At 27.4% G+C, this 25,990-nt stretch overlaps 3 protein-coding genes across 3 annotated transcripts; all 3 read right to left on the minus strand.

The window, feature by feature from the left end:
• Nucleotides 1–44: 44 nt before the first annotated feature.
• LOC123262651 lies at nucleotides 45–13,928 on the minus strand. The gene is made up of 4 exons (XM_044724959.1): nucleotides 13,883–13,928; nucleotides 4,318–8,096; nucleotides 4,069–4,237; nucleotides 45–529 (listed from the first exon to the last, which is right to left on the minus strand). Exons 2-4 carry the CDS (start codon nucleotides 8,077–8,079, stop codon nucleotides 306–308), a joined length of 4,155 nt encoding a protein of 1,384 aa, XP_044580894.1. The 5' UTR covers nucleotides 8,080–8,096; nucleotides 13,883–13,928; the 3' UTR covers nucleotides 45–305.
• A 954-nt stretch (nucleotides 13,929–14,882) lies between these two features.
• Nucleotides 14,883–19,134, minus strand: LOC123264238. The gene is made up of 4 exons (XM_044727428.1): nucleotides 18,896–19,134; nucleotides 16,501–16,562; nucleotides 16,290–16,401; nucleotides 14,883–15,036 (listed from the first exon to the last, which is right to left on the minus strand). The coding sequence occupies exons 1-4, from the start codon at nucleotides 18,928–18,930 to the stop codon at nucleotides 14,973–14,975; spliced, it is 273 nt and encodes a 90-aa protein (XP_044583363.1). The 5' UTR covers nucleotides 18,931–19,134; the 3' UTR covers nucleotides 14,883–14,972.
• Nucleotides 19,135–22,070: 2,936 nt separating this feature from the next.
• LOC123264239 (ubiquitin-like domain-containing CTD phosphatase 1) lies at nucleotides 22,071–24,338 on the minus strand. The gene is made up of 2 exons (XM_044727429.1): nucleotides 24,025–24,338; nucleotides 22,071–23,199 (listed from the first exon to the last, which is right to left on the minus strand). The coding sequence occupies exons 1-2, from the start codon at nucleotides 24,176–24,178 to the stop codon at nucleotides 22,382–22,384; spliced, it is 972 nt and encodes a 323-aa protein (XP_044583364.1). The 5' UTR covers nucleotides 24,179–24,338; the 3' UTR covers nucleotides 22,071–22,381.
• Between the last annotated feature and the right edge of the window lie 1,652 nt (nucleotides 24,339–25,990).

Below are 25,990 nucleotides of genomic sequence, written 5' to 3' on the forward strand. Positions count from 1 at the left end.
ATTTGATGATATTTGATAATTAAATTGTAGTTAATACAGTTAAGTACAACAAAATAAAACTTTTATTTTAATTATTATTATTTTTACATTTTTTTTTTAAGTAAGTAAGAAAACTACCATTAAAAAAGATATAATCCGTGAAAACTTCAACTACCTCTTAGAAAAATGAGCAGAAGTATAATTATTCTACGTTAGAATGGTAAGCGCCTGTAGATATTTGTGTGCAAATATTATTTAAAATACTGAAACATTTGTTCTTTAAGCAATAAATTATTCTTACACTTAGTTTCTACAAAATCCTTTTTTCATAGAGTTGATATGACACTAACACTTTGCGATAAATCAACTTGACCTCTCAGAACTTTTTGTTGTAATTTTTTACAGAATATTTTTGCCATAAGATGATTTCTTCGCATTCGGTCTTCTTTTTCTTGCTGTTTACGCTTACTTCTAATGTCGGTTAATCTCAAACGTCGCAGACGAAATCTCATTTTCATTTCATCGTCATCAATTTTTCTAGAACTTTTACCTGCAAATTATTAAAATAGTGATATTGTAATTATGAGTTGAAATGATAGTTTTTTAAGAGATCATTCCGGTTTGTAACTTTTGAAAAAATTATTTTTTTTTATTTTTCGAAAGTACATATATATAAAAGTATTGTGTTAAAATTTCTAAGTGACTGGACCACTGTAACTTTATTATTTTACAAGGTTTATGTAGATGTTCAAGTGGAGAAAAATCAAATTTTTGAAGAGGCTGAAGGAATTTTGTGTGGTGCCAGCATCACGGATTGACTTTAGGAAAGATTTTTTTTTAATTAATTAAAAAAACTTTGAACGCGTTTATCTCAGAAATATGTTTTTCTTTATACCTCGGTTGAAAGTACGCATCTTTTGCACCTATTTCGATGCAGAAAGTTAAAGATTCGTGCATTGGTGAAGCTACACATTCGCTCTCTATAACAGCGGGAGCATAATAGTATATTACACACCTAGGGAAGTAAAGTAAGAAATGTCTCAGATCACATGTGTTATGTCCGCCCCGTATATTTATTAAATTTATTTTTTTTTTATTCTTATGGCATGTAAGCCTAAAGTCCACACATACAAATTCATTATAATAGTTAATATAATGCGCGAGAACCGCAGTTGAAACCATCGGACAGATTAACCGATGGGGATTCTTGCCGCATCAGCAACAAGAGTCTTTAAAAACGCCTGCACAAGGCGGCTCCTCGTTCTTCTTTCAGTTAATTTACGTTGCATTTAGTTGCACTTAACTGAGTCGATCCGCCCCAGGTATACCTATTCGGCCGCCTAAATCTTTGGTGCATTTAGCTTCGGTTTGACATAGCGTTACCTTAGATTTTATTATAATACTGTAAGTAAAAATAGCCACGATTTACCGTGTAATCTTTAGTGCATTCAGCGGTCAAATCAGAATTATTTATAATCAATAATAATTCAATAAAATCCATTCTTAGAAATTTGTTTCTAGCGCCAAAGCTTTAGTGCGTTCGGTACGTTAGGATAAAGTTATATATTTTTTTGGTGAGTTGCGCGTTGTTTCCTCAAGGAAACAAATTGGACGTTAACCGTAATTATAAAAGTAAATTCTGCTATTGTTCATAAGTGAAAATAATATAAGTTGCTCTGTGTATTGCTGTTGATATTTTGGAATAAAATGTGACAAACAAGAACACTAATAAATTATACATATTCGAGTCATTATTTAAATTAAGAATCAACGTAAACCTACCCGTAAGATTAAGTTCGAGTCCCGACCTGAGGTGCTAGCAGCCGCCCAGGGAGGTAGGATTTGAAGGTGCATTAACAGTAAGTATAAGCTCTATTATCTATATTTGGATTCGCTTAGCGATTAGATCAAATTCGTACACTCAATCTCTTCTGAGGCGTGGTTTTTCAATCCGGAAACTTCCCACAATCAAAATCTATAAAAATTGTATTCTTTACATTGTTAGTCCATCCTCCCCGTTTTACGCTACCGCATTCTAAAAACACTCGGACATAACACATGTAATTGTCGGCCGAGGCGAAGCCGAGGTTGACAAACATGTGATCTGAGGCTTTCTTATTTACTTCCCGTGGAGTGTATACTATTTTTTTGCTTGACGAAGGCAGAAAGCGGCACTTTCGTTTAGCGTAGCGGGCCGAAAGTTGACGCTTTCTGCCCGTCGAGCAAAAAAATGCTTTCGTTACCGCGACTGACATTAGCCATTTGTTACTAACTATGTTTTGTTTAGGCTGAGCATTTACGATTGATGATACAATACAACTTGGTTATATTTCTTTATTTCTTCTACTTACATAAAATATTTTATGTATAAATGGAGATATAGATAAAGATATAACTGCCGTAAGAGTGAGTAGATTATCCGATGTAACTTATAACCAGGTTGTACTGTACTAAGATTCAGTTTTACAGTGACGTGTGTAAAATGGATCAACTTTATTTAATTAATGAATTATTTAGAAAAATGTACGCAGTAACAACTATTTAATTTAATTTTTATTAATTATTGTTAATTTTCAGATAATATGCTCGTTTTTTCTATTTTTAACCGAGAATAATCTTTATTATGTTTGTTGAATTCAAGAAATTTCAGTTTTATTTAATTTAAAAATTTTTCAAAAAAAATGTTTGTTAATTATTTTTTATTTGATTTTACATGAATTTTTTTTTATTTGATGCCTGCCCCTCCGACCAGCAGCACTCGCTTCGCTCGTGCCGCAAATGTCGGGGGCAGGCATCAATTTTTTTTCGATGCAGTACATTAAATATTTTACGTAATTTCGACCGGCTATAAAGAAAAATAGTATACACTACACGGGCAGAAGTTTGAGAGCTCTGAACTGCGTGCCGTGATCATGGCGCGCAGTGCAGAAATCTCAAACTTTCTGCCCTAATAGTGTAATATACTATTTCTGGTTTACGTATATGATATCTCCGGAATCACTGAGCCAATTTTAATGAAATTTAAACCACATATTCGACATAGTAGTAGCTATTGCATCAGTTACAACCAAATCAAAATTTTGATTTTTACTATTTTTTTAGGATTAAAAAATATGAAAAACACCTCATTTTTCAGTTTTTTTTTTTTTTTTTTTTTTTTTTTTATCGCAGTCATTTTGTTATTTATTAATACATATTAATATCCGTAGCTGATGCAATGACTAAGTATATATTGAAAATAAACAATTTTGGTTTTTGTGTTTTAAATGAGCCGTTATTAAGTTATCATGTACGTCAGTGAAATACTAACTTGTGGAGTTAATTTATAAATTTTATAAATTTAGATATTTTTTGCGTTATTTAAAAGTGTATTTTTTAAGTTAAATAAATTAAAAATTAATATCTTTAATAGTTTCTGTCTAAAAAAATCATGAATATTGGCTTTTTTTCAAGCGCCGGGACCAGAACAACTCCGTAATGAAAATCATTGAAAATTGTTTTCCACTTTTTAACTTGGTTTGCTATTAAAACATGATTCTTACTTATTAAAATTAAAATTTATTTATCTTTCAAAACATATTTTTAATTTGAATGTTTCACATTGTTAAAATATATAAGTAGTATCTTGGCGCTCGCTGCTGCGGTTGAAAAAGGGCCGTTTGCCTATTTTAAAATTACGCGTGAGTTTTTTTGTGAATGAAATTGTTATTTGAGCATGACAAGTTTATTTTTGTGCCCACATATATCATCGTATTTGTAATATAAAATAGTATGTGCAACTCGTGTGACTTTGTCGCACTAGTTGCATTATGTATTATTGTGTTTTAGAGTTCCGTGCATCCGTTTTTTCACCATAAAAAAAAAAATAAATTTAGATATTTTTTGTGTCAATCGAGATTGTATTTGTTGAGTTGAATAAATTTTTTATTAATATCTATAATAGTTTCTGTGTAAAAAAATCATGAATTTTGTTTTTTTTTTTTTTTTTTTTTTTTTTTTTTTTTTTTTTTAGCGCCGGAACCAAATTGATTACTTAATTAATGAATAAATTAACAATAAAATCTAAATTAAAAAATTAATTTCGCTTACTTGATGATTGTATTTTTTGATTAACTGTTGAATTAGACGGTTGACTCGGTGGTATTAAGTGCATTCTATTTTTCTTTTTTAACATTCTTAATTGTGAAATTTCCGATACATAACGTTTTCGCATCTCCACATTGTCTACAAACTTAGGATTGTTTTTTTTTAAGTAGTCCTAAAAAATTAAAAATCATCAATAATTATTAACAAAAAATTTATTTAGCATATTTTTTAATAAATTCAAATAAAACGAACCTTCAACTGAAATTGAGTAGAATCGCAGTGGCAATTATCGCTACTACACGAATTGTTCAAGTCAGAAGTATCTAGCGTTTTTGGCGGAGATTGAGTTTTAGTTTTTGAATAAATTTTTTCGTTTTTTTTGTTAAAAGATAATTCATAAGCAATCGGCTTGATGTACATTGCTTTACTAGAAGAATTTTGATTCCCACTATGACACGTTTTACAATTTTCACAACTTACTACTTGATTAACTTTTTCATTTTTCTCACCATCCTTTTCAAGCTCTTCTCGATTTTTCAGAATCTTTTTATCATCTTCATTTTTCAACTCTCTTTCTTGACTTTCTTCATCCATCGCTTTGCCGTCAGTTTGATGGTTACAGCATACAACGACGATATCTGACGTACACAAACCTTTGTGATGATATTTAGCTCTATTAAATTTTTTTCCATCCTCAGTAACTGTAAAATCAGATTTACATCGGTCGTTTAGTTGATTTTTAGTTTCTTTTTTAGAATTCATTTGAGATTGGTTGATTGTGGGCTTTTTATTATCTGTACACAATTGTTTAAACTGAGAACTTGATTCAGAAGAAAATCCAAGTTGCTTTTGGCATTCATAACGTTCGCTTTTATTTTTTGCTAGCCGAGAAACTTCTGAAGATAATGAAGACAGTTCTGACAATGGCGATCTCACAGTTGGTCCACTGTCACTTGAATTCTTATTGGCTATTACATCTTTGATACCATACCGTGTATGACTATTTTTGTTTTCCAAAATCTTTTGATTTTCTTTAAATTTTTCAACGAGATTTCCATGTGAAGACCATTGCTTATTTTTTTTTAAATTAGAACTAGAATTCGGTAAATTTTCTTCCACCCGTTTTGATTTTTCTTTTAAATGATCTTTTTTATCTTTGCTAATAGATTCAATAGATTCTTCTAGTAATTTTTTCAAGCTCGATAAATGATTGATTTCACTATTTATCCAGACAAGTTGATTTTTTTTTTCCATTTCAACATAGTCTATCAAGCGCGTCGCCGATACTATTTTAGAGTTACACCATTCATGTGCAAACAGTTTTTCTGACATTGTTGAAGGTAATCTCCAATCTTTCTTCTCTAGTCCTGCATTGTTCTGAACTTTACCTTGTTGCTCTGAATTACTCTGCGAACTGTTAACAGAAACAGGTGTAGTAGTAGTGGTGTTTGTCGAGGTAGTGATAACAGTACTGTTGCCACTGGTAATATTCGATGATGTAGTGATTGAAGTTGTTGCCGTGGAAGTTGAAATTGGTGCGATTCGGGGAGTTTTTGTGGGTCCAGTAGTAGCTATGGGTATTATCGAAGACGATGGTTCTCTCATTAATCCGTTTGATGACTTGGCAGATTTTTCTTGATAATTTAAATTTGGTAGTTGAGGTAAGAAGCTATCAGAACTTTCAGTTTTATCAATTTCAAATAATTGATCGTCTTTTTGATTTTTCAATGAACTGTGACGATAATAATAAAAACAATGTTTATCATTTCTCAAGCCCATTCGAGCTTTTCTTCCATCTTGCATACAGTCTGTCCTGTCAGTAATTCTTTCGTCAAAATTATCGCTACTTTCACTGTTTATAAATTGGCTTTTATTTTTAATTTCTCTATTTTGATTTTTCCGATTTGAGGTAAAAACTCTTTTACCTAGTTTAGAATTTTCTGATGATTCCTCAGTAGTATTTTGTTGATTTCTTTTTTTGGCAAGAGCTTGGATTATTTCGTTACAATATATCTTATTTCTAGTATTATCTGGATTCCACGGTACATTATCCTCTAATTTACATTCTATTTTATCATCAGTGTACTTTGCAGTGACAAGTCTTTTTATTACATGGTGAATTAAACGTTTTTTAACTTGTTTATCACACTTATTAGCATTAACGAGACTTTTCAATATTGTTAAACTCCGTTCTAGATCATGAAGAAGACTATCAGAGTGACCCCAAAGTTTTTCATCCAAGCTTGAACTTGTATTTGGCATTGTTGAATAAGATCTATCAGTATGAATAGATGTTATGTGACTAGTATTGTCCATGTGATCTAAATTTTGGTAAGTATGACCAGGAAAATATTCAAAACTATTAGATGTTCTACCTCCTTCTATTTCTTCTTGCTGAGATTCTTGTTGAGATGAAAAATTATTATTTTTTGGCTCTTTCTGTTTTGTTGAACTGTTTTCGTCCCTGCTATCATATTTAGATTTAATTTGTGAACTTTTGAGAGTTAGATTATTAATTTCATTTTCAGAATAACTTTTATCGTCTTTTTCATTTTGTACTTTGTCTATTTCACTTGCTTTGTCATGCAACTCAGTTTGCCAATTTTTAACTTTTTCTTCGACATTCATTTTCCCAGCTTGATCTATTCCTCCAGATAAAGAAACTTGAGTTTCTTTCGTCGTTTTAGTCGAACCATTTTCAGAAATATAATTTATTTGTACATATTTGTCACATACAGTAGGTTTATTTACGATTGTTGTGAATGAAGAAGTAGATTGAAAATTAAAAGGAACTACAAGGCCTCTGTTATCATCAGTCGTTAGTTTTCTTAAATCTATTTCACTTAGACTTCGTCTTATAGGATTTTTTTTATTATTTGAAATAGAAAAATATTTTTTAGACGAACTAGATGATTTACAATCAGACGGTGTCGACTTATCACTTTTTCGATCAAGTTCTTTTTGATTTTTTTCTTTACTGTTAGACGGAGCATCGCTTTTTAGTAAAATTTCATTATCACTAGTTATATTTCCTGCTATAATATTTGAATATGTAGTTTTAATAATTGGAGTGATTTTTAATTCATCTTCAGAATTTATCATGTCGTCAGTTAATTGAGTAGAGTGAGCGTTGGGCTTCGAAGATTGCTGTTGAGTTCTAGACGGTGAGCTGAGTGCATTGCCATTAAAAGATTCAACATTTGAAGCAGTAGTTCCTTCAGGATCTAATCGATATGATGTAGGGCACAAGCTGTGAGTTGAAACTTTGTGTTCTACTGATTGAATTACGTGTAATGAATCTTTTTCTGTTGATAATAGAACATTGCTATAACCAACATCTGCCCAACTATCCCATTCTAGTGGCTTGTGGGATGTATTGCTAGATGCTGGTGACAAAATTTTTAAATCACGATCAGTTTCTAAATTTAAAATTCCAGATTTTTCTATCCTCGGACTATTTTCACGTATATTTATTTCTGGTTCGAGATATACATTTGGTTTTACTTGAATTTCTGGCGATGAAGATCTTGGCTCTAAAAAAACTCTTTCTACATAAGGATCATTAATAGCTTTACCAAGAGACCCAGATAATTGTCCAATAAGAGGAGGTCGAGTCCACCTTCGTCGCTCTTTTGGGGCATCAAGATAGTTTTCATTTGACGTAGTAATAGTTTGTCGTGATCTAGGTAAAATTTTATCATAAGCTTTCCAACTATGGTTATGCTGCTCAGCATTCGTTCCAGGTAATGAAAAAAATCTATTCAAGTTTGAATTTTGCGAGTATTTATGATAATATTCCATCACTTGAGAAGAGAGAGATTTATCGACTTCACAAGATACATCTGACGCAAACTTTTGCTGTCTCTTTTCAGTAGAAACAACGTGAGGTTCCAAGGGAGTACTGTTCAAATTTGTTAAGTTGAATTTTTGAAGCTGACATTCTTTTTTTGATTCTTTTATTTTTTCGAGGTTTTCAATCCGTTCATCGTCACTCGATTCGGGATTAATGTCCATTATAAGATTTATGAGATCTAAAAAAAAAAAAACTTTTCATAAGAATTTTTAATTTAGATTTTGTTTATTGATGCCAAAGCACAAGCCAGATGGCAATTTTTATTACATAGTATATCCAGTTTTTACAAGAAAACAATTTTTGTGCGTACATAATGTAGTTTTGCGTAAAATTACTTTAAATAATTTGTATATGGGTGATTCTCTGTAAGGATGTTTTTTGCTGTCTCAGGCATTTTTTTATTAGAAAAATTGTTATTTTGTTACTAAAAAAAATTTATTACGAAAGTAAAAAAACATTTCTATTTGGAGCATTGAAAATTAAAATGAAATAAATTTTGGTTTTTTTTCTATAAATTCGTAAACCACCGAAATAACAGTCCCCTGAGCTGTCCCACTCCCAAAATTAAAACTTTAAGATTAAATTTTGTTATTCGTCCATAATATATAATTTGGTCTATAATATTTATAAACTTAATTAGTTAAATAACAATCTTCTTCAATGAAAAGTACCGAAAGTTAATTCGTTTCATTAAATTCATTAAACCAAAGTTTGTCCCAGGCATTTTAAGAACAGTCCCCTGCCAGAAGTTCAAAGTCAAAAAAAAAGAAACTTCAGCGTGTTATTTTACCTTTTGTAAGGTTTATAAGGACCTAACTAGCCTTGAGTTAATAACCATAGGGCTGTTAGCGCTTTATCGCCATTTTATTTAGTGTCAAAGCACCGTTTGTGCTGAAAATATGTGTCTGGGCCACTTCAAAACTCAGTCCCCTGGCAACTATTTTTATTTATAATTTATTTATAAAATTGGATCCATAAGTCTTAATATTATTCTAATTAATGTAAACATTCATTGAGAACTTGAAAAGTTGAATGCATTGAGATATTTTGCTTGATTTTTCTCAATTTGATAAGAAAAAAACAGTCCCCTGTCATGTTACATGGCAAAAGATACACAAATATCAAAAAAACAAAAATTAATTCGGCTTTTTATTTATTATGATTAAGCTGATAGTTTTGTAGCTCTTGTTAATTTTTTTTCTAATAAAATCAAAAATAATTTGGTCGGACAATTTTGTACAGATTTAAGACGTCCTTACAGAGAATCACCTAAATAAACAAGGTAAAATCAAATTAAACATGGAAATTAATGTAGAAAATAAGAATTTTAATGTAATCAATTCCCAATTTTTGTAATAAACTCTTGGCTAATTTCAAATCTTAACAGATATTTAAAAAACACTAATTTTCAGTTTTCGTTCCTTTTTTTTTTTTTTTTAAATGCAAGTACATTAAAATATTATTGTTTATATTTTTTCTTTATATGTAATATGATTTGTAAAAGGACGTTAAATTTATTCTTCAGTGACCCTATTATTGGCTATTGCTGTTGGGTCTTTATATAAAGAAATAAATAAATAAATTCCAATGATAACTTAGTAAAATAATTCTGTGAATTGCATTCACTTTATCCTTACCATAATCTTTAATCTTTAATGTATTAAATTTAAATTTGTTATTTATTAGATTTTATTTTAATTATCAAGATTTAATAAGTAATTGAAAACTTATTTTTTGAAGCTACTCGAATTTACAATTTCGTGTGGGAGTTCTTCCCAAAGTCTTATTACAGTCACCAAAAAAGATTTTTCTAAGTAGCTTAAAGTGAAAAAAGGCCATTCGGCAGCCGAAATGGAAGTAGATTTTTCAAATAAAAAAAATCGATTTTCAATAAAATAATATAAATACTAATAACGTATAACTTAGTTTATGAATTAAAAACAAAATTCAATAATAAGTTTAAAACTATTTAGAACAAATTTTGGAAAAAAAATTATCTTGTGAAGAAAAAGTTTCTCAAATATTTATCAAACAATTGCAAAGATTATAAGATTTGAATTATAAATGTCCAAATTTTAAGTAATCGCTTAGGAACAACAATTTCCAAGTTAATCAGAATTTTAAAACCGGACAAAATTTTAATTGAAGAAAACAATATTTCGAACTAATTTGTGACATATTTACTGACGACCTACCCAAAAACATTACACGAAAGACTGATCAATATCGTAACTATTGAATTTACATCATGATTAAGCTATGATGCAGACAATAATTCTAAAACGGCTGCAACAGTAAAACTGTTTCATTAAACGAACTCTAAAAGGAGTAATATTGAGGCTATTACCACTTCTAAGTAGTGAAAATTGAATCTTATTAAAAGACCTTTACGATGCATTTTACCGAATTTTAATATCTTGTCTAGTTCAGTAATTATACCAAGTTGCAGTAGTAAAAACAGCAATTTTTACGATTTTCAAAATTTCAAAATCCTGTAATTTTCAAATTACTCGCCCGGTTAAGCTCATCTTAGAACTTAACCTTGGTTTTGATCGATAGATAAAGCATGTTGAGTTTGAGAAGAATCGGTTATAAATTGAAAACGCTATCGTGCTGACAAGCCGCGTTATATCGTATAAATATATATATATGGGATCCATATTTCGAGAACTCTTTCCTGGGACATGCATATTTCGCAGCTGTCACGTAAAGTGTATGGTGCACTAAATAGTTTAAAATACAGAAAGAATATCTTATCATTAACAAACTTGATTGTAAACTTCAGCGTCTTGTAAATAGTATTATTCGATTTATTTTTAATTTAAAACGGGATGAACATATTACACCATATCGACGTCAACTAAATTGGTTAACTGTTAAATCGCGCAGGTTGTATTATTTGGGCTGCTTATTCTACATACTATTATCTACAGGTGAACCTAAATTTCTGAGAAGCCTATTTGTTGATGAAGACCCTGAAATTAGACGATCAGACAGATTAGCAGCAAAAAATAACGTCATGTTAAAAATTCCCAAATTTTCGAGTACCATTTATGAATATTCTTTTCTTGTTTCTGCTATCAGGTTCTGGCAAGATTTGCCACCTGAAATCCCAAACTCTCTTAGCTTAGAATCATTTAAATCGAAGCTATTTGATTTTCTTTTAAGTTTAGATTAGCTAGATTTCTATTTACAATTATTGTACTATACTAGTAAAGTAAAAATTGTGTATATTAAGATACTAAAAACTGTAATCATGCTTTTCTTTCTGAATGCACTTAAATATTACGTTTAGTTACGATATACTTCTAATTTGAATTATATTGTTTATAAATATTACAAAATTTTATATGTAACCAATACTTCGAATCTCATTTTATTACTTATGTGAAACTAAATTATATGTATTTTACTTTTTGTTATTTGGCTCTATGCCTTGGCATTTAAATTTCAATAAATAAAAATATATATATATGAGACCTTCAGTGGGAATAGGTCCGCTGCAGGACTTAGTGCAATAACAATTAATTGCTCCCTCACCACCAACGTCGCCTAATGTTTTGCCAACATCTACCACAGTTTCTAAGGAATTACATATTTGCCACCTTAATGCGCAATCACTACATAGCCACTTTGCCGAATTTAAAGAATTTTTTAGAACGCATTCCTTTGATGTTATTGCAATTTCAGAAACCTGGCTAACTGATATTCCGTAATGAATTAATTTTTCTGCAACTGATGTTGCGCAGAGGAGATGTACGACAAGATTATTTAAGGCTTCCAGCTAGCCATCTTGCTTTTTATGATAAGTCATTTATAGTATCAGCAATACGCGTTTGGAACACATTACCAGCAAATCTTACAAATCTTGATACTTTTAATGAATTTCGTAGCGCTGCATTCAACTATTTTCATAGTCTAGAATCGATTAATTAAGATACTATGTAGTTGTTTCTGATCTGAACGGATTAAAATTAATTTAATTTAATGTAACTTAAATTTATATTCTATATTTGTACTAAAATTAATACTATGTATTAAACCAATGTAAAAAATGTAATTTTCTCTTATGTATGGCCACAAGGGATTACGATCTCATGGTCAAATAAATAATATATCTATCTATCTATCTATCTATATATATATATTAGGGTGGCGCAAAAAAGCCGACTATTTTTATTTTTTGAGTCTCGAGTGAAAAAATGTTAGTATTTGATGTTTTAAGAGCCCTCACCAAAGGACAGCTTAAAAAAAAATTTTTAAGAGGTCACTCCAAATTTTTTAAAATTTCAAAAATCGTCAAAAATCGAATTTTTTTTTTTTTTAATTTTTTTTCTCGTTACGGTATAATTTTATAGACCAAAAAAAAATAAGTTTCTGAAAGTTTCAGTTCAAAATTTAAATTTTGAAAGGTCGCTCATAATTTTTTTTTTTTTCTTTAATTAGTCATATCGCCGACTTTAAGTGTTGGGAGTGGTACGTTGGGGTCTTTTTGGTTTGAAAAAATCTTAACCTACGCGGCAAGGTCAAATTTCAACCAAGCTGGTTTCTAAGACCAGCTTGGGATTCGAACCCACGCCTGGCAGTTGATTAAATAAAATTATTAAATTAAAAAAAAATTATATTTTCTATGTTGTGCTTGATTTTTAGTTCATCTCGTGATGTATTTTTATCGATTATTGTACTAAATAAAAAAAAAAAAATGCATGGAACTTTAATTTGAATAGTAAAAGGTCGCTCGAAAAAATCTAAACTAATGCACTAATAAATTAAAAAAAAATTATAAGCGACTTTTCAAAATTCAAATTTTGAACTGAAATTTTCAGAAACTTGTTTTTTTTTAGTCTATAAAATTATCCCGTAACGAGAAAAAATAAAAAAAAAAAAAAATTCGATTTTTGACGATTTTTGAAATTTAAAAAAATTTGGAGCGACATCTTAAAAATTTTTTTTTAAGCTGTCCTCTGGAGAGAGCTCTTAAAACATCAAAAACTAACATTTTTTCACTCGAGACTAAAAAAAAAAAAAATAGTCGGTTTTTTTGCGCCACCCTAATATATATATATATATATATATATATATATATATATATATATATATATATATATATATATATATATATATATATATATATATATATATATATATATATATATATATATATATATAAATACATACATATATATATATATATAAACTTTTGAACTATATGTATTTTCTGACTCAGCTCGACAAACTGAGTCAGAAAATGGCTAAATTTTTTAAAAGTTGCGCCATGAGGACGGCTGCAATAGTTAGATTTTTATAAAATCTACTAAAAAGGTAGTTTGAAGGTGTGCTTTTTTTTGCAGCTAATCGATTTGAAGGTCGAACATCAGATTCCTCAACGAATAAATAATTAATGATTGTTGTGAGGCTAAATTTTTATGAGACTGAAGCTGAGAGACATCTGATAATTTTATTAACAAATAAATTATAGCAAGAAAAATTTATTTAAGAAATTTAATTTCTAGAAATTCTACAAAGTTGTAAATGTAATTTTTCTTAAATAATTTTCTTGACCTAGTTTATTTTTCAAGAAAAATTAAAAAATTATCAAGTTTCTGCTAATTTCAGTACTATCCCAAGCGTCACAAAAAAAATGTTGACTTTTTGGTACATTTCACTTAACGAGAAGTTAAAAAATTAATAATCGTTAACTTAAATTCAACAAAACATTAACATAAAAATTTGTGCCGCTTAGGATATATTTTTTATAAAATAATTATTGGTATGCTTAAAGCGCAAAAAAAACGCTCTTAGCGAGAACAAAGAAGGCTTAAACAACGCATCAATGGATTATTTTGGAACTAAATTAAAAAAAAAATGAGAAAATCAATAACCAATAAATTTAAACTTTAAATTTATCTCTAGATAAAAATATTTCGAATTATAAATAAAAAAAAAGATAAATAAAATACTTACTTAATAATTGAGGTTAGTTTACTTTTTAATTTAGTAGATTTATTAATTGTTTTATTAAACAATAGAATTTTTACTTTTTTTCAAGACCTAACTTGTTCAATAAAAAATATTATTGAACTTTTAATATTCACTTATATTTAATAATTTATAATTAATATATGAAATTTAATAAAAAAACAATTTACAGAGTTTTGTTTACATTTTTTAAGCTATTCAGTTTTGTTATGATTTGAGAATTAACGCACATTATTGAAGATGGTATCCAAGTTACCCGCTAGAGAGCAGAATGGTTTGAATAATAGCGCGCTAATTTAAAACTTTATCAAATACAACATAGGATAAAAGACCCCACTAGTGGCGAGGACCCCATTAATGACACTTTCTTTGATTTTGGTACTTATTAAATTAATGAAATCATTAATTTCAATAATGAATCTATTATTTTTAATCTTTAAGACCTTTAGACTAAAAAAATTTTTAATTTTCATTCCAAGTAGAACATTTTTTCATTGAAATAAAAAGTGCCACTAATAGGGGTTAAAGGTGCCACTAATGGGGTCTTTTACCTTAGGTAATTAGTTTTTAGATAAATTTTATAATAATGATACTGAACTCAACAAACGATTGACAATTTTTAATTTTTTTTTTCATCAATTAAATCAGAATTTAAAGAACAGTTTTTAAAAATTGCATTTGTAATTTTTTTAATTTTCTATTTGTGGAAGTTTTGATTAATTTTTTTTCATAATAATTTTTTATAAAAATCTAAAAAACTGTATCTTTTATTAAATTTCAGTATCATTTTATAATCTTCTAATTTATTATCAATTTTAATAAGAGAGTATATACAAAGATGAAAGTAATAAATTATTGCGTTATTTGTAAATAAAGAGGATTTATTGAATAATGTACATTAATTGAGCATCTTAAAATTTATTGTTTAATCTAATCGAATATTTTATGTACAAATATATATATAAATATACTTATGTAAGTCATAATGATAAAAATAATTTTATTTTATTATAAAGATAATTAAATTTTAAAAATCCATCGTAAAATTTGATAATTCAAGAGCATACATTGATTTTCATTGAGGAATATTCTTAAATATCGCTCCTATTACTGGGCCGTCACGGTGGATTAAACATTGTCTGAAATATATTATTCAATTTGAATGATTGAAAAAGTGGTGAAATTAAAAAATGCAATCAATAGACATTTGAACATTTTTGGTTTTATTTAACGAATAAATTAGCCCTGAAAAGCGGTTTTAAAATTTGGGTGTATGGTTTTTTACATTTTTTACACGAAGAATTTTTGTTACGATGATTTATTTATTAAAAATCCTAAACTTTATCAAATGTCTTTTGATTTCATACGATGATACTATTTGTATTTTAAAAATTCTAATAAAGCACTAGTAATCTGATAATATAATTTAACTAAGAAAATAAATCAAAAATGTATTTTCTAAAATTTTTTTTTTCAATCATTTTTTTTTTTTTTTTAATTTTAAAATAAATTATTATAAAGCTTCCGCGTTAGCTAGCCACTTGTTATTTTCCGAAAATGAAATTAACAGACATTTGTCGTTTTTTTGAATTTTTATATCATAATACTATAGTTAGCCGACGTTTTTAAGTTTTTGTTTTTTTTTTTTTTTTTCATTTATTAAATTATAATTAAAAAATATTTCTTTCAAGTAACACTTATAACGTATAATTTTTCAAGTTTTTTACAAATTTGTTATTATATTAATGAAAATTTTTCTTTGTTTTCTGTAATTATTTTTTCAATAAAAAAAATTCTAAAAATTTTCAGATGTCAGCTAACTTAATTTTCATTTTTATATCTACTAAATTAAGCAAAAATTTTCATTAAAAAATTTTACATCTAGCAATAAAAAAAAATTTAAGGTCAAATTTTTAAAAAATATTTTTGTTTTATAATTGATTTACAATAAAAATTAAAAAATTGTCCTATGTCTGCTGATTTCAATATAATTATTAATTTGATAGATTTATCTAAAACATGATTGGTCTAGACAAGATTTACACCTGAACAAAAATGAAACATTAAATCTCAGATGTTCAAAATTAATTATAAATTCATGATTATTTTTATTAACATAATCTGATTCACCATATAGAACTTAATTTCAAGCTTCGTATCTTTACAGTATGATCACAAATTTTCGAAAACAAAATATAATTTTCCAATAATGCTCCAGTTAGTAAATAACTAGTATAATAATTAATAATTTCAACTATGGATAAGCAATTAGTCCATTAGATATTCAAAATTGAGTGTTTCATTTCAATGAAGATGCTAATTTAATTTTTAGTTTTTTAAAAAAGAGAAATAATTATTAATAATTATAACCTCGTAGCTGAAAGATATTTACCTCGAGTCACTTTGAAGAGAAATAACAGGAGTTGCTAAAGGTTCTAATTTAGAAGCTTGATTAGCAATGGCTGCTATGATTCCTGCGCAGTCTGGAGAAATATTGCCTTTCGCTAACGAAATAAAAAATCATAGTTAATAATTAAAACACTTTTTTTAAGTAAATTTTCGAATACATTACTGTAATTATTATTTAATAAAAAAAAATTTACCACCAAGACAAAGGCCTGATTTATCAGTCAAAATACATCCCATAATTCCTGCTGTTTTTGACCTGCAATTATAAAAAAGTGAAAAAAACATCATTAGATAAATTTTTTTTAAAATAAAATATAAATCAATTTAGCAGATATTTGATAATTTTAAAAATTGTTGTAACAAATAAATTATGACAAGAAAAAAATTATTTAAAAAATTGACATGTACAGTGCGCGTCATTGATTCGTATCGGTTGAAAAATTTTAAGGTAAAATAGAAAAATCAAAATTTCGACATCTGTAAATAAAGAAATCAATAAAAAGAAAATCTTTATAAGCATCAATCTGAACGAAATTGAAAAAATAATTTACTGAAAATAAATAACTCAAAATATCAATCACGATTAAAGTAGAAATTAAAAATATTAGTAATTAAAATAATCACACACTTTATAAAATAAATAAAAGTAAAATTATAATATTAAAAAAAAAGACAACGATATAATTAGATAATTTTAAAATTTATCAAATATAAATATAGGCATTGGATAAAATAAAATGAACTAAATTCAAAGAAGTCAGTAAAAAGACATTTGAATATTTATATTTATAAAAATATTGATAGTTATTAATGTATAAATTCTTAAACAGTAGACATCTATAAATATAGACTAGACAATTTAGAAACCCGTAATTTTAGACATCTGTAAATTTTTATTTATATTAATTCATAAATTCAAATAAAAATACAATTAAATATATAATTACTTGCAATTTATGAGCTAATAAAAAATTGAAACAGAATTTCTATAAGGCTCTAGAGCACAAGACCACAACCCTTGAATGTTTACGGAGTCGGTTCTCCAGGAGGTTGCGGATTAGGCAGCGGCGGGATTCCCCGCGCTCCAAAAAAATAACCTAGACATTTTTAAAATAGCAAGTGTCATATTTATCAGAGTTAGCTATTCATGGAGGTTTACGAAGTCGGTTATCCAGGAGGTTGCGGATCAGGCAGCGGTGAGATTCAACAGAAAATGACAATTTCACTGGTGAATCAGTGGATTTTCACTGATTTAACCAGTGGACATAAAAGCGCGCATGCGCGCAGATATTTTGTTCACTGATTCAACCAGTGAACTTCACTGATTCACCAGTGAAATTGCATTCACTGGTTGGAATCGGTGAAATACCACTGGTGAACGAGTGAAATTCCACTGATTTCTTTTAAGAGAGTAGGTTATTATTTGGAGCGCAGGGAATCTCACCGCTGCCTGATCCGCAACCTCCTGGATAACCGACTTCGTAAACCTCCATGAATAGCTAACTCTGATAAATACGACACTTGCTATTTTAAAAATGTTAAGGTTATTTTTTTGGAGCGCGGGGAATCCCGCCGCTGCCTAATCCGCAACCTCCTGGAGAACCGACTCCGTAAACATTCAAGGGTTGTGGTCTAGTGCTCTAGAACCTTATAGAAATTCTGTTTCAATTTTTTATTAGCTCGTAAATTGCAAGTAATTATATATTTAATTGTATTTTTATTTGAATTTATGAATTAATATAAATAAAAATTTACAGATGTCTAAAATCACGGGTTTCTAAATTGTCTAGTCTATATTTATAGATGTCTATTGTTTAAGAATTTATATATTAATAACTATCAATATTTTTATAAATATAAATATTCAAATGTCTTTTTACTGACTTCTTTGAATTTAGTTCATTTTATTTTATCCAATGCCTATATTTATAATTGATAAATTTTAAAATTATCTAATTATATCGTTGTCTTTTTTTTTTAATATTATAATTTTACTTTTATTTATTTTATAAAGTGTGTAATTATTTTAATTACTAATATTTTTAATTTCTATTTTAATCGTGATTGATATTTTGAGTTATTTATTTTCAGTAAATTATTTTTTCAATTTCGTTCAGATTGATGCTTATAAAGATTTTCTTTTTATTGATTTCTTTATTTACAGATGTCGAAATTTTGATTTTTCTATTTTACCTTAAAATTTTTCAACCGGTACGAATCAATGACGCGCACTGTAGAAATAAAAAAAATTAAGAATGCAATATTTTTAAAATAATTGTTTGGAAACAATTTTTTTATTAAATAAAATTGAAAAATTGTCAAGTGACGGCTAACTTTAATGTCATTTAAATAAAAACAGTTTGTGGTACTGAAATCAACAATGTCAATTTTTTAGATTTTTATAACAACTAAATAATTATAAAAAATTCCAATTAAAAGCTTTAACCTCTATCAACAATAAAAATGTAAATGCAGATTTTATATAAATATTTTTTTTAATAATGAATTGGTAGTAAAAATTGAAAAATTGTCAGATGTCAGCTGATTTCAGTATCACAAAAATTTACGTAAAATAAAATAAAATCTTACGCATCTTCCATTGTTTTTTCAAGGTTTCGCTCCATTGTAAGTTTGTTAGTTATTTATTACAACGATGTAGTAATTAAGTAATTGATATTTTATTTACTAACAAGCTGTCAAATTCGAAATGGGTATTATACTAACGTGTTTGTATTATCAAACGCGAAACTATATCTGTAGTCTAATAATTGAAGTGAATTACGAGTGTAACTATCGGCACATTCACGGTTCGGGCCCGGGGCACGGGAAAACGGTCATTTTACCCCGTTTTTGTTCATGCGCACGGATAAGTTTCTGATTTTTCTGAAATCAGACCGTTCTGTGCTCCATTACTTTCGCGCATGCGTACGGATTATTTTTTAATAAGAGGCGCTAAAAAATTAACTAAAAATAAGGTAAAAGCCCCAATTATTGACGGGGGTCTAAATATTGACACCCTAAATTATCTTTAAATATATTAAATTATCTGTAATAAGAATAACGATCAAATAAATTTTTATTAAATTCTAATTAATTAAAAAATTGAAAAAAAATCACTTTCAGTTCAAAATATTAAATATTAATTATTAAAAAAAAATAAAGTTACCACCAGTTCATCAAATCAGCTTACGAGCGTCTATTTTCTTAACAACTTTGGTTAGAAAAGCATTTTTTTTAACTGCCGAGTTTAAATTAATTTTTTCATGTAATTATATGACCTATTTTTTTTTTAATTAACAGTACATGAAATATTTATAAAATTGAATAATCGAAATTAATTGTATGCTTTATAATATTTAAATAATGGGAGTCAATAACTAGTTCATAATTTTTATGGTGAATCCCATATTGACAGCCAGTCAACAGCGCTATGACGCCTTTTTTTTTAAGTATAAAATACGTTATATACGCGATTATATTCAAGGCTTTTAACTGTCAAATAACTCGGCGTGTTTTGGTGTTAAATAAGTTTTTGAATAAATTATTATATTTTTAATAATAATTAATCATTCATAGAAATTATTATTAATTAACTTTAATAATTTTGATTACTTTATATCAAGTTTTTGATATTTAAATAAAAATATAACCAAATGATTCGACGCATGCGCAGTAGGGGCGTCAATAATTGGGGTTACGGTACGTCAATATTTAGATCAATCAGTTTTTTAACCCGTCAATAATTGGTGTATCCAGATTATTTATTTAATTATTTAAAATTAATTAGTAAATATCACTGATTATCATTTTAAAAAAAGAAATTGATTAGTTAAAACATTACTTAAGACATTACCACAAACAAAATTCAACGATATTTATATTTGATTGCTTAAAAAAAATCAAATCATAACTTTGTCTCTTATAGCGTCAATAATTGGGGCTTTTACCTTATTTCCCAATTTGTTTTCCCGTGCCTGTAAATTGATTTCTTTTTTTAATATAGAAATGATATAAATATTAATAATAATTCATATTTGTGTCAAAATATGAATTTCAATCATAAATTCATTTTGAATCAGAATTTTTTTTGCACGGGGATCACGACGGTCCTCTGTTACATTGCCAATAAATATCCACAGATTCGGTAGAATCTGGCGCCAAGTTCCGTTCAAATCTGCTGTAAACGGAGCGCCAGACTACCGACTGTGTTTACTGTAAGCAGAACGGTATTTTGAGGTTGTAAAATTTTATTTAATTCTACGGTACTTTTTTTTCCGAAATTGTATATTATAACAGTAATTCATACTTTATTTGACTGTTATTAATTAATTATATTCACTTATAACAATTAATCTACTTGAAATTATTAAATTTAATCAGCACAAACTATAGCAACGCAAAAATTTCGATCCTGACTTTTTTTTCGATGGGCAAAGTGATCTGCCACAGACTAAATAATTCGAGAACGCATAGTAATCCTTCATTAGATGGGAAACTACAGTTAAAAATAGATATTTCACAGCTTGCATCTACACCCGCCAGGGTGCGCTGGAATTATTTTTACATAAACTGTAGTTTCAAGGGGATAGTTTGCTATAAAAAATGCAACCAACGCGAGATTTGATTAAGTTGGTACCAATTGTAAATTTTTATTATAATTACAAAAAATACTAAAATCCGAACAAAACAGTTTCACTGTAAAAAAAATCGCGCCAAGTCCACGTTCATAAGACTATTAAGAAAAAAAAATTTGTTTTTTTCTTTACAAAAATATATAAAATAAAAAAATTAAAAAATTCAAGTAACCGATATGATTGTTTATGATTTTCGGAAATTAAAAAAAATTTTGTTATAAATTTAAAAATTAAGAAAAAAATTTTGGAACGTACTTGGTGTGCGTCATTGTGTATTTCAAGTTTTTTAAATTTTGCAACCGCGCACACTAAATACGTTCCAAACTTTTTTTTTAATTTTTAAATTTGTAACAAAATTTTTTTTAATTTCTGAAAATCATAAACAATCATATCGGTTACTTGGATTTTTTTATTTTTTTATTTTATATATTTTTGTAAAGAAAAAAACAAATTTTTTTTTCTTAATAGTCTTATGAACGTGGACTTGGCGCGACTTTTTTTACAGTGAAACTGTTTTTGTTCGGATACTAGTAACTGGTCGTCCGAGTGGTTTTTTAAAAACAACTAGTTACTACAGAAAAAAAAATGATAATTTTACTAAATTCACTGTTTACTGACTTACGATAAAGTAAATACTGGGTATGTTAGTATAAGTGTAACGAAAAAAAAAAATTATGGATAATCACTCCAGCTAATTTCAATTATTTAGAATTCAAAAATTGCGTGGCTATTCAATAATAATTAACCAAAATAATAATAAAAAATAACTAAAAATAATTAAAAGTATTAAATATTTTTAAGGTTCACAGCCAAGTAAATTTCAACAAATATTATAATTAGTTAAATCTCTCTCGCTCTTTTTTTCTTTTTTTTAAATCTCAATAGTTGAGCCGTTGACTTTAATTGTAATGAGAGAGTCTAATTGCACACTTGAGTGCAATTCCATCTAGAAACCTTAGCTCGAACGATTAGATAATCCCTGAATGTGTCGCGAATCATTCAAATTTTATAGCTTAAAAAATGTTTTTACAATTTTTTATATTTAAAAAAATAGTAAAAATTTGTAAAAAGCTTAAAGTTTAGCATAAGTTTTATATAAAAATTAATTTTGGTTAAGAATAACAATGAAAAAATCCTGATAAAAATTTTTATATCATTAATAAACATGTATTTCAGTACATAAGTTGAAAATAAAGTTAACTTAAGATAATATGTTTACAAAAATGATAGGAAAAAATAAATGATGCATGATACTGAAATTGGCAGGCATCTGACATTTATTAGGACAGTAAGTAGGAATTTAAAAAAAAACTATAAGTTCTTTAAATATTTTTTTAGTATCAATTTATTTGTTAGAAAAATCCTAAAAATTTTCAGATGTCTGTTAATTTCAATCTCATGATAGTGTTAATTTATAAACTAAGTATTTTGATAATTGTCTTTAGTGTGGGCGTTTGCGGTGTGATCTTTTACTTTTATATTCTTTCCACTTGCGGTGATTGAGTGTCTGAAAGTCCTCGACATCAGCGATAGCTTCTAAATAATCAGCAAGTTTCAGTAGCTCCTTATCTTTATCTCGGTTTAAGTGAGCTTGCTTAAAAGGTTTTATTTTCAGTCCAGAGCCAGGATTCATTATGAAATTTCTCCTAATATCGTCAAACATAATTGTATTTTTCGCCGAATATTGTTGATACTTTCCCCAAATAACTCCAAGTGGTTTAACTTCGACGAGACCATACTTTGAAGTGACTACATTAATCATTGCAAGGCAATCCAGATGAAAGGCTATTTTGTAATTTGGATTATCTGTTACTGCTAAAAGTTTCATTTTTTCATTGATCCATTTCATACTAGTGGCTGACCAAATAACAATATCATAATGTTGATAAGCTCTTGTGAGAAATTCGTGAAGATATGGTCGCATTAGTTCTATGCCACTAGACGCCACAGACCTATGATCGAACAATGTGTAATCAATATCGAGAACTAAGAGTTTTTTACCTTCCCTTGGAGGATTAAATACTTCGATTTTATATGTTTCAATTCTCTTTTGTATCTTAGCCAAATAAATTTCAGCATTTTCTACTTCTATATCTTCAATATCTTGATCAACATCAAGGTCATTTATTACTTCTGATACATCTTTAGGAATTCGATTCGCTTCGGCAATATCTTCCTCTCTAGAGCCCATCATCATCAATTTGAAGCCAGGTTTGATTTTTAGCATACTTATAGTTTGTTCTGCATCTTGACCCTTGCCTGAAAAAAAATATAAGTTATTACAAATATTATAGGCAAAATAATAAGCATCAATTTCTGAATTGAAATTAGCAGACATTTGATGATTTTTGGATTTTTTAAAATAAATAAATTTTTACTATAGAAATATTTTTAAAATATTGCATCAGTAATTTCTGTAAATGTTTATAAAATCATTTTTTATTTTTTTTTTTTTATAGTAATTTCTATCTTAAGGAAAGTTTCCTGGCATTGCAATTCTATAATTTTCTTCCAAACAAATAAAAATTTAATGACATTAAAATTAGCAGTCACTAGACCATTTTATAATTACTTAAAAAAAATTAATTTGTTCTAAAAATTATTTTTAGAAAGTTGCATTTTTAATTTTTTAAGATTTTTTCATGATAAATTTTTTTCTCATTTTTTTACTATAATTTATTTGTTATAAAAATTTTTAAATTATTAAATATTTTCTAAATTAATTTAGCATATATTTGATAATTTTAATAATAAAAAAAAGTTGACATGTAGAAATTTAAAAAAATAAAAAATGCAATTTTTTTTAAATAATTTATAGGAACAAATTTTTTTGTTAAATAAAATTGAAAAATTCTAAAGTGACAGCCAGCTTTAATGTCATATTAATTTTCATAAAATTTTTTATTTCAATTTGACAACAAGAATTTTGATTTTTAAGCTTCCATCTATCAGGTGCAACAAAGAGAGTACGGTTTCTGTAAACGAGTGCGAATAAAGAAACAGATGAGAGCGATTCTTAAAAAATCTAAAAAACTATCAAATGTTTTTTAACTTAAATTTTATATTAATTAATATATTTCTTACATTTTAAATTTAATAATTTTTGTCGATCAGGTTTGACTCCTGTTTCTTCGTATATCTTAGCTTTTAACTCAAGAATTGTGGAATCACCTTGGAGATCTTTAATATTATATTCATTTCCATTCCATTTCACGATAATAGTTGTTTCACCTTCCATTGTGAATATTTTGAAACACTTTTTTTGTTTTTTTACTAAAAAATTGTTAATATAACAAATAAACGTCGCTTGGAATTATTAATAACAACACTGACATGCATACATATTTATGTAAACATTCACAATACTCATATATCATATGATGCTTGTTTCACAACGCCAGCTATACTCTGTGGGTAATCTGATAATCAATTTTGCCAATCTAAATCTAAACTATGAAAATTAATTTAGCAGATACTCAATTAGCTTTAAGAATTTTTGTAACAAATAAATTATAATAAAAAAAAAATTTCCAAGTAGAAATTTTAAAAATTTTTAAATGCAATTTTTAAAAAATAATTTTTTAGAACAAATTTGTTTGTTAAAAAAAAGTTTTAAAAACGATCAAGTGACAGCTAAATAAGTAAACTGCAAAATAAATTTCGATGTCAGAAATTTTGATTTTTTTCATACGTGAACTTCATAAAGATAGAAAAAAAGATTTTAATTGCAAAAAATAATTGTTGAAAATCTAATGGTTAACTTCTGGATATGTTACGGGAAATTTTACGATGCAATTCGACATGATACTGAAATCAGCTGATATTAAAAATTTTTTTCGTTATTACCTTAAATTAACAAAATATTTTTAAAAAATTGCACTGATAGTTCTTCAAATTTTTTACTGGTGAAAGTTTTTTGTAATAAATATTTTCAAAATTAACAAATGTCTGCTAACTTCAGCTTCATAAGTTGAGGTGTTTTAAGGTGCGGCCTCATGCAGTCGCTAGTCGCTCGTTTTCAGCGACAAAATCAGTCACGTGACAGTATTTTAGATTTCCCGCGGCTTGAAAAAATCCAGCGATAAAGCTGGATATGTTGAACTTTGTCGCTGGTACATAGGAGCCATAATATAAATGATAATATAGAAACAATCGATTTTTAACTATCGATAAGTATCATTTAATCAACGGTAACAATAAAAATATTTATAAATTATTTCCTATGTTAAGGTAGTACCCTCGCCAGAGTCGTTTTCTTAGGATTTTTTTTTAACTTCGGCAGATTAATATTCATATAATTCTGCGTCGATTGGCGCAATTTGAAAATTTTTGACCATTTAGTTTCAGAGATATTTAATTTCAAAGTTTGAGTTTTGAACGCTCTTTTACATTGCGGTATACGGGATATCGAAAAGTTTACCTACAAACATTTTTATATCTCAGAAACTTTTCTTAGGATTCTTTTGAAAAACTAGAGTAACGTTAACTAACAACTAAACAATTTTTTAAAAATAATTTCATTGATAATTACCACACAGTTTCAGAGATATTTATTAATAAGTAATGAAAAATTTACCAGACTTTAGCCGAGGAGGGGATACGTTAATAAAACTGTGGCAACAACGCAAGTTTTGTGAGCCGCGAAAAAAATATGAGACGCGCATGCGCTGAAAAATTTGAAAAGTTTAATTTACTTTAAGTGTAACATTATAGTTATTAATTTTATTTATTTAAAAAAAAAGTAACAATGATTATTTTATGAAAATAAGTATTTTTCTATATTTATAAAAATTCAAAAAGTTAATAAGTTGAATATAACAATATATATTAATCTTTCATAAGTTATAAAAATAATAGTCCGATCAAATCATAACAAAAATACTAAAATTTAAAATCCGTAAATACATCAACATAAAAAATTCAATTACTGATTTTTCTGAAAAACAAAACAATATTGTCAATTATTTTTTTCTATTTGTTATTTGCATATTTGCTAGTGATTTCTGTCGTTTTTCAAGGACTTTTTATGAATCGTCCTTTATAAGTCAAT

The sequence above is a fragment of the Cotesia glomerata genome, linkage group LG4 (assembly GCF_020080835.1).
Source record: "Cotesia glomerata isolate CgM1 linkage group LG4, MPM_Cglom_v2.3, whole genome shotgun sequence".
NCBI lineage: Eukaryota > Metazoa > Arthropoda > Insecta > Hymenoptera > Braconidae > Cotesia > Cotesia glomerata.

Excerpts from the sequence above, each read along its gene's own strand:
- LOC123264239 (XM_044727429.1), bottom strand. The coding sequence starts at position 24,178 with ATGGAAGGTGAAACAACTATTATCGTGAAATGGAATGGAAATGAATAT. Across the intron at positions 23,200-24,024 it reads AAAATTATTAAATTTAAAAT|GCAAGGGTCAAGATGCAGAA; the intron begins GTAAGAAATATA and ends ATTTTTTTTCAG.
- LOC123262651 (XM_044724959.1), bottom strand. The coding sequence starts at position 8,079 with ATGGACATTAATCCCGAATCGAGTGACGATGAACGGATTGAAAACCTC. Across the intron at positions 4,238-4,317 it reads CTACTCAATTTCAGTTGAAG|GACTACTTAAAAAAAAACAA; the intron begins GTTCGTTTTATT and ends TTAATTTTTTAG. Across the intron at positions 530-4,068 it reads TCAAAAAATACAATCATCAA|GTAAAAGTTCTAGAAAAATT; the intron begins GTAAGCGAAATT and ends AATAATTTGCAG.
- LOC123264238 (XM_044727428.1), bottom strand. The coding sequence starts at position 18,930 with ATGGAGCGAAACCTTGAAAAAACAATGGAAGATGC. Across the intron at positions 16,563-18,895 it reads GAAAAAACAATGGAAGATGC|GTCAAAAACAGCAGGAATTA; the intron begins GTAAGATTTTAT and ends TTATAATTGCAG. Across the intron at positions 16,402-16,500 it reads ATCAGGCCTTTGTCTTGGTG|CGAAAGGCAATATTTCTCCA; the intron begins GTAAATTTTTTT and ends TTATTTCGTTAG.